The sequence below is a fragment of the Cygnus olor genome, chromosome 2 (assembly GCF_009769625.2).
Source record: "Cygnus olor isolate bCygOlo1 chromosome 2, bCygOlo1.pri.v2, whole genome shotgun sequence".
Lineage (NCBI taxonomy): Eukaryota > Metazoa > Chordata > Aves > Anseriformes > Anatidae > Cygnus > Cygnus olor.
The window spans coordinates 120311836-120320770 of record NC_049170.1 but is presented as its reverse complement, the minus strand read 5'-3'; the positions used below and the strand labels follow the sequence as shown (position 1 = coordinate 120320770).

Sequence of the window (8935 nt, the reverse complement as noted above, 5' to 3'; positions counted from 1 at the left end):
TTGAGGTTAGAAATTATGTGAAATACATGTGAGTTAATATATTGTAGTTTAAAATCCATATGCCTTGACTTTCTAGAGATTAACTTCAGGGTCAGAGAAGAATGTTTTCAGGTGAGCCTGATTGGGGTTCAGCTAGCTGTGACAGATGCAGTTCATCTGGGGGTGGGAGGGGGAATTGGGAGGGGATAAAAGAGGCTTTGGAAGACAGTACAGGGTTCTTTCTGTCAGGGAAGTTTTCCAGTCTTTGTCTAAGTAACTGCCTGCTGTGCCCTGCACTGTATTATGCCCTCACCTATTCCTCTCAATTGCTTTCTTCCTTTGGAGCTCTCCCCGTCTGTGGACTTGAGGCCCTGCAGCAGCCCCCTAGTTATCCCTGGCAAAGAGGAGAAGGCATTTTTGGGAGGAACCCCCTCACCCAGGGTCCGCCGCCTGCCTCCACGCCTGGCCTGGTGCTCCATCGACTGGGACCAGCTCTGCCTCCTGCAGCCCCTGGGCTCTGGGGGCTTTGGGTCCGTCTACAAAGCCACCTACCACGGTGTGACTGTGGCTGTGAAGCAGGTGAAGAAGAGCAGCAAAAACCGTCTGGCATCGCGGCAGAGCTTTTGGGCTGAGCTGAACGTTGCCTGGCTGCAGCATGAAAATGTGGTACGTGTGGTGGCCGCCAGCACGTGTGCCCCTGCCAGCCAGAACAGCCTGGGCACCATCATCATGGAGTACGTGGGCAACATCACCCTGCACCACGTTATTTACGGCACCAGCGACACGTGGAGGCAGGGGGAGGACGAGGAAGGAGGGTGCAGCAGGAAGGCCCTGAGCATGGAGGAGGCCGTGTGCTATTCCTGCGACATCGCCACGGGCCTGGCCTTTCTCCACGCACAGGGCATTGTGCACCTGGACCTGAAGCCTGCGAACGTCTTCATCACGGAGCAGGGGGTGTGCAAGATCGGAGACTTCGGGTGCTCCCAGAAACTGGAGGACGGCTTGTCCCAGAGCCCCCACGTTTCCCAGCATGGGGGCACGTACACGCACCGTGCCCCCGAGCTCCTCAAGGGGGAGAGGGTGACCGCCAAGGCGGACATCTACTCCTTCGCCGTCACCCTCTGGCAGATGGTCATGCGGGAGCAGCCCTACCTGGGCGAGCGGCAGCACGTGCTCTACGCCGTGGTGGCCTACAACCTGCGCCCTTCTCTGGCTGCCGCCGTTTTCCACGAGTCGCCCGCGGGCCAAAGGCTGAGGAGCATTATTAGCTGCTGCTGGAAGGCCAACGTGGAGCAGCGCCTCAGCGCTGCCCAGCTGCTGCCCAGCCTCAGGGCCCTTAAGGGGAGCCTCTAGAAAAACTGAAGATAACTCCTATTTTATTGTCAGCTCATCTTTCCCTCCACCTTCCCTCCAAACGTGATGGGTTTAGCCCCTCTCTGATCTGAAGACTTTGTTGCTCTTTTTATATTAAAAAAAAGTCACTTTGTTATAAGAAGATTATAAATAAAGACATTTAACTGAACTTTTGGGTTTTTAAACCATGGAGGGGAATAGAGAGGCAAGGATCAAGATATTGGTGAATATGACTTTCTGGTTGATCTCCGGTGTGCTGCCTCGTTTAGGGGAAAAAATGGGGGAATGGGACAAGCAAAAGAAATTGTTGTTTTGAAATACAAAAAAGGACTGCTTTTGGGAGGTTTTGTACCTAATGCTTTTTGGTGTTTCCAATTATGAAATATGAATGGTTCTTTAGACTAACAGTTTTTGTATTTAAACTTTTCTTCATAAATGAATGCAGAGTGCCAGTGTGTGTGGGTTTTTTTTTCCTGTTCTTAGAAGTAGTTTTGTTGTTTCTGAAATGGAACATGTAAACTACCCGATCTCCCTGTTGACACAAGAGACCTTCTTGTTGTTCTAAGACTCCTGAGCATAAGTTGATAGACATATTAACAACCTGTGCTTTTATAAACTTTCCATGCTACCAGGTGTTTGTTGCAACTTGCTAGTTGGTATATCGTAAACTGCAGTATCTGAAGTATTACAAGAACATCTTGTGTAGAACAGAAATTTCCTAGATCTTGGAGGTAAAAGGGGAATTTAAAAAAAAAAAAAAAAGAAAATATGAACTGTAAGGGAGATGCATAGATACAAAAAAACATAAACTGGAGGATGAGGGGAAAAATTACGCTCCCTTCTTAACACATGGGTCAGTACCAGGTAAGATACTGAAAGCAATGAAAAGAAGACTGTTTAAAGCAGCGATGATGATACTTTGCCAGTGCTTAAAGTGTGCACCATTGAACGATTCTCTGCTCATGACTGCACTGTTTATGTCTTATCTACTGCCTTTCCTAATCTGGTTGGAACATGTCTGGGAGAGGAAATGCTCTAGGCAATGCTAGAGACAGAGAGCTCTGATCCTTGATTTATCAAAACCAATAATTACGGATCTGTCTAGATCTCAGCCCTTGTCTGGAACTACGAAGATCTGGCTGCTGTAGCTAATGTTGTCATTCTACTCAAAAACTCTGCTGCTTCTTAAGACAGAAGAGCAACAGTGTTGTTTCAGTCAAATTGTTTTTCTTCTTTCCCTTTCCTCCCCCTTGCTTCCATTCTGGAAAAAAATCCCAAAGGAATTGAGCCAGTTTCCTGGTTTCTGACACACATCTGTTCTCAGCCCCGTGAAATCCTGGAAATGAGCAACTATGTGAATTTGAGATGATTCTGTAGGTCTTTACAGTATTTGGGTTGTTCATTCATTGAAATTAATGCTTTATAAAGCATATCTAAGCTTAACTGTTTCTTGCTCTTCCGTCCCTCTTTAGTGGAACTATAAAATGCTTGCAGGAATTGAGGAAAAAAATAAGGTAAATGTTGGAATAACCTTCTTTTGTGTTTTCTTTGTCAAAATGATTATGCTATAAAACCAGAACTTGTTTTTCATGTTGCATAACTTTTTTTAATAAGCAATAAATCTTATAAAATTTATCATAATAAGCCAGTTACCTTTTAAAATGATTAGCTGAGGGCACATAAGATAAACTGTCAGATAAAGCCATTGGCACACCTTGCATTAATATCAGACCTTGGAGGTTTTTCTCCGGTCTTCAAAAGAATACCATTAAAAAAAAAAAGTTTTAGTAGTTCCTAGGTGCTTATAAGTGTTGTTTATTTTGCCAGTCTAGATAGTGTATTGATTGAACTGCTAGAAACTTGGTATTTTGTGCTTATTGATACCGTTGAGTCTGTGAAAACCCAGTGCCCTTCAAATTCTCTTATACTTGACAGAAGAATATTGGATAGCCAAGACCCACTCTTGAACCACAATCATCAGTGCAGATGTCTCTGTCAATTTTACTGGATTCTTTTTCAAGATGGAGTGATAACTCTGCAAGGTACTCAAGGTGTAGGAACATCAGAAGCTCCTGTCATAACAATGTCCTCTTTTTTTTTTTTTTATAGGCTTCACTCAGAAGGAATGTAGAGTCACTGTCAAAACATACAGAGATGGGCTTAGAGAAGCCAAAGCCCATCTCAAACTGAATCTGTGAAGAGCAACAGGAAAGGTTTTTATAGGCATATCAGCAGCAAAAGGAAGACCAGGTCAAATCTGGGCCTGCTGATGAGTGGGGCAGGACAGCTGGTGACAAAAAAAAATTGGAGAAGGCTAAGGTACTAGTCTATTGTTTCTTCAACTCAGTCTTTAATGGTAAGATTTGCTTTCAGGAATCTTGGGCCTATTGAGACCAATGGGAAGTCTGGAGCAAGGATAACTTACCCTAGGTAGAGGAAGGAAGAGGTTAGGGAACATTCAAACAAACAGGACATACACAAGTTCATGGGACCTGCTGGAGTGCACCCACAAATGCTGAGGGACCTGGCTGATGTCACTGTGAGGCCATGGTAATATCTGAAAATTGTGTCGAGAGAGGGAAGCTTATGAGGAATGGAAGAAGGTAAATGTCTCTATCTGCAAGATCATCAAAAAGGAGGATCTGGGAAACTACAAGGCAGTCAACCTCACCTCAGTCCCTTGGAACGAATAACCCTGGAGACAATTCCAAATACACAAAGGACAAGAAGGTAATTGGGTGTAGTCAGCATGGATTTATGAAGGGGAAATCATGCTTGACCAACCTGGTAGGCTTCTGTGATGACATTATGGGCTTGTTACATGAAGGGAGAGCAATGGTTGTCGCTTATCTTGACTTCAGTGAGGCTTTCGGCACTGTTTCCCGTTACATCCTTAGGTAAACTGGTGAAGTCCAGCTGGGGGCCAGTCATCAGTTGTGCACCCCAGACATCAATATCGGGGCCAGTACAGTCGAATGTCTCTAGGGACGACCTGGATGATAGGACAGAGGGCACCATCAGCAAGTTTGCAGGTGATACTGAATTGGTTGGAGCGGTTGATACGCCAGACGGTTGCTCTGTTATTCAGCGGGACCTTGCCAGGTTGGAGAAATCTGCTGATGGCAATCCGTGCAAGGACCTGCAAAGCCTGGCAAGTGGGACAGGAGAACCCCAGGCACCCGTAGTGGGGGCCAGGGGGCTGGAAATCAGGTCTGTAGGACAGGCCCCGGAGCTCCTGGCAGGCACCGAGCTGACCGTGAGCCAGCGATGCGCCCTGGTGGCAGCGGCGGCCAACAGCAGCCAAGCATCTTCGTGGCAGCCAAGGGCAGCCCCAGCTCCTCCAGGACATCCCCAGGAAGGGTGTCCCCGCTGCTCAGCCCTGGTGGGATGTGTCTGGGAGGCTGGTTTGGCAGCTCGGGACTCCGCTGGAGCAAGGAGGGCATGGGGGGACTGGAAGGAGTGCAGCAAGGGGCCGCTGAGATGGCCGAGGGGTTGGGAAACGGGCCTGGGGGAGATGCTGGGACTGCTCAGCCCAAAAAAGAGAGGGTTCAGAGGGATTTACCTGCTTGTGTAAAGGCTTGGGAGGGAGTAAAGACAGAGCCAGGCTCTTCTCGGCAGCACCCAGTGACAGGACAAGAGGCACAAGCTGAAGTACAGAAAACTCCACTTAAAATTAAGCAAAACCTTTTTACTGTGAGGATGGTCAAACGCTGGAATGGGTCACCCAGAGAGGTTGGGGTGTCAGCCTGGGAGATGTTCAGACCAAATGGATGTGGCACTGAGCAGGGGGATGGGCTAGGCAATCTCCGGAGGTCCCTTCCAACCTCAATAAGTCTGCAATTATAATAACGTTTATAAGTGCCTGAGCTCCTGAGTCCTCCTACAAAAATATTTCTAGCATAAACCTATACTCTGTTTCCTCCAGGGACAACATAAATGCAAGGAACACTTTGATTCTTTGCAATGACTTTGTTGTCTTGGGGTTCAGGTTGGAATTTTGTGCTTTTTTTTTTTTCTTCACGCTCTAACATCAGTAGACCTACCAGAAAGTCTTGGCAGAGTTCTCGTTTTTTATATTTTGAACATTATGAATTATTAAATATTAATTATGAATTGTTAGTTCATATTTTTTGAATTATGAATTAACTTTTTGTTAATTCCTTGAAGATTTCTTTCCATCTATTCTTATATTCTTACATTTAATCCACTGGAGTCTTATCCTCTGTTTTCTTCATTTCAAGCTTCGGGTTTCTAGAAGATGCCTTCTTGCTTCTAAAGCTGGCATAAAAGCCAATGAGTGGAGCTGCACATTGCAAGTCTGAGAGAGCAAAGTGCATACCTCCGTATAAAATGCTAGCAGAGGACACATGATGCTAGCAGAGCGCTGTTTCAGACGATGGCGTTACAGCTCCTGTGGAATTCTGTTCATCTGATTTTTTCCCCAAGCCTGGAAGCCATTTTTTTTTCTTTCCTTCCCCATACGTATGTATGCAACACGTGATGTTCCAGATGTTTAGTAAGTCACAGTTACAAGTCAAGCTAAACTTTAAGGGATACAAACTTTAGGGATATCTCATCTCTCATTTGTTCTCCTCATTCCTGAAACTGATCACCTGCAGCTTATCAGCCATAACAAAGGATTTATTGAAGGCCTGGAGAAAGTGCTACAACCAGGTAATTGTAGTTTACCAACATCTTTCTATACTTCCTGAGCATGAAATACTTGTGAAGCCAGTGCACTGCTCATTTGTCTCTTTCCAGTTTGGGTTGCAGAGGTCAAAGGAGGGAGGAATTTTTTATTACTGCTTGTGGTGGAAGCAGAGTGTTGATATCAGTGTCACCTTGCCATGATGTAAAATATAAAAAGGGACATTGCTTTTTCTATCTATGGACTAAATGCCTCAGCAGGCTATATATAGGCATAATGAGCTTGAAAGGCTGAACTAGCATTCTCATCCTGATCACTTCTGTAAGGTCTAGCAAACTGGGAAGTCTGGGACCCAGCATTGCACAGATTCAGCCAGTGCAGCATCACTGGCACTGTAGCGCATCCAGAGGCTGTGCCCTCCAGCCTCCTACCAGCCAGGTACACCCTGTTTGGTTTAGCATAGGTCTCCTCAAACGAGAGTGACCACATCATCATGGCTGTGACTAGGAAGGAACAAAGCCTCAGTTGTCCCGACTGGTAAGTGTCAGGTGTCTCATGTCATACCATCAACTAAGTTCCACAGTTTGATAACCAATTTCTGGGAAGAATGAGAAAGAAGGAGGGGAAAAAAAAAAACATGGAAGTGTAGTTTTATCATTCTGTATTACTTTTATCTTACAGTCCTATAAGCTGTTACTGAAGATGTAATGCCTTTAGTTTCCAAGTAGAAATATCTACAGATATTTCATAGTACTCTTTTTGGGGGGTGTGGGAGCATTACTGTTAGACAAATTTGCTAATTAAGCAGGCAATGGTTATCTATTTCACTGTTACATGGCTTCTGGCTTCCCATCAGCAGGGAGCCCCTGTAGCCCTGCTCTTGGCGTGTTCTGTTGTTTGCTTCTCTTTCCTTAGAGGCTTCTTCTTATTCCTTACTTCATATTCCTTTTTTGTTTTGTGTTGTTTTTCTGCTGTGATACTGTATCTCAACCCAGAAAGCAAGAGGTAATAACATTATAGTCATGTGATAAAAATGCTATATAACTAGGAGGTGAGGACATCACTAATACAGGATGGGAAGCATGAAGATTTTTGGGTTGCTTCTGTAATGATAAGAAATTTTGGACTTTTAATGAATTCTGGACCTTTCTGAGGTGGACTGCATTTCATATCATTTACCACAGACTCCAAATGCAAATAATTTCAGCAATCACAATCCAGAGTTATTTTTATACTCCCTATTTTTACCTTCATGTATTTTATGATTATAATCTAAACATAGGCATCTAGTTTTATTCTCTGCAGCAAAGCAAAGAAATAATGTTTTACAGAATACCACAAATATTTGTGATTTAAAATCAATGGGGGCTTAAGTGGATGCTTAATATTTGTATTGGTGTGGGTTTTTTGCATTATTAGCATCTGTGTTTATAAATGCCTGGACTAGAACAAAGATAAAAATAGGGGTAGAAAATTAATGATTACTTTTAACACTAACTATATGTTGAATATTTTACTTATACTTTATTTTAGTCATTCATCTGCTGCAAATATCTCATACAGCGTTCAAAGAGCCTCTTTCTATGCTTCACTTAACCCAGCTGCCAAATATTTGTCTGCCTGTCAAACGAACAGCCTTTAAACCAGTTAAAGAAAGAAAATGGAACGACGACGACGACAACAAAAAGAAAAGTCTACTGGCTTCTGTCCCAGTACGCCGTCAGCTCAGGATGCCGTGGGACAATGTGATAGTAGAGGCACCATCCGACCTGGATTTATCGGCACACGAGGTTGAGTTGTTGCGCTCCCTACCCAGCCTGACGTTCAATAGCCTGAGTGTTCGGCGGCGCAGGGAGGTGACTGCATTTGCCTTTGCAGGGCACCTGGGATAATAGGGTAATTCATAACTTAATAAATATTCTACTGCACATGAGCCAGGCTACAAAGAGCAATGTAGGCTGCATATTGGAAATGTAAATGTCCAGCCCTTTTTAAGTTATTTCCCCCCCCCCCCGCCCCCCCTAAAAGGGGTGGAAGGAAAAGCCAGTTTTGTTTTCAGGCCATGTGTTTTGCTCAGCCACTTCAAAAATGGTGAAAGAGTTTTGATTCACGCATGCCACCAGTGAAACTGGCCCCAGAGACCAGTATGGAAAGTTGCACCTTAACAGCGGTATTAAAAAAAGATGAGTGTTCACGTGGGAATTCATACACCAGGGAGGCTGTGTTTTTTTTAATAGCAGTTAATAGTATGTATTATGTAATACAGTAAGTTTAGACAGATAGCTATCATGTACTTTGGCCACAACCTTGTTTCTCTTATCCAACAGTTTCATTAACGGGATTTGCAGACAACACAAAAGCCACTCACAAAGTTTTTAAAGGACTGTATCATTGCGTTGACATGTCACCTGAATTTCTCTTTGCATATAATGCAACAGAACCTCTCCAAACACTTAAAGTTGTACATCCTTGTACAGCTTTTGGGAATGAAATGATTGCTGTTAGATGTTTTCTGATTTAAAGGGGAGAGAGGGGATGTTCTTTATTTTTAATATCTCCTTCACATCAAAGGCTGATGTTCAGAGGAAATCAATTTCTTTGATTTTTTTGGTTCAACTTGAATATTTTCATATTGCATATCTTATTTTATAAAGTTGTGTGTTGAAATATGAACTGTGCTTGGAAAAAGTGTCCTAACCATAAAAATTAGCACTACCTGAAAAAATCATAGCAAGGGTAGCACGAAAGAGCCATTTGTGTGGGGAGACAAGGGGTGGCTAGAGGAGGCAATGAGGCAAACCAAAAACTCAAAAAAAAAAAAAAAAAAAAAAAAAAAAAAAGGAAAAAAAAAAGGCAATTTGCTCCAAGTTTTTCAGTGACATTCCCATTGAAGAATCATCTTATGATGGTGTTTGAATTTCTGTCTTGTATGCTAGAGGTACCTGCTCATTGGGC

The 8935-nt window shown here is 43.7% G+C and overlaps 1 protein-coding gene across 1 annotated transcript; it reads left to right on the top strand.

The window, feature by feature from the left end:
* Positions 1 to 205: 205 nt before the first annotated feature.
* Positions 206 to 2116, top strand: MOS (MOS proto-oncogene, serine/threonine kinase). The gene has a single exon (XM_040545576.1). The coding sequence runs from the start codon at positions 283 to 285 to the stop codon at positions 1330 to 1332; it is 1050 nt and encodes a 349-aa protein (XP_040401510.1). The 5' UTR covers positions 206 to 282; the 3' UTR covers positions 1333 to 2116.
* The last annotated feature ends 6819 nt before the right edge of the window (positions 2117 to 8935 follow it).

Coding starts and splice junctions, on each gene's coding strand:
- MOS (XM_040545576.1), top strand. CDS start 283: ATGCCCTCACCTATTCCTCTCAATTGCTTTCTTCCTTTGGAGCTCTCC.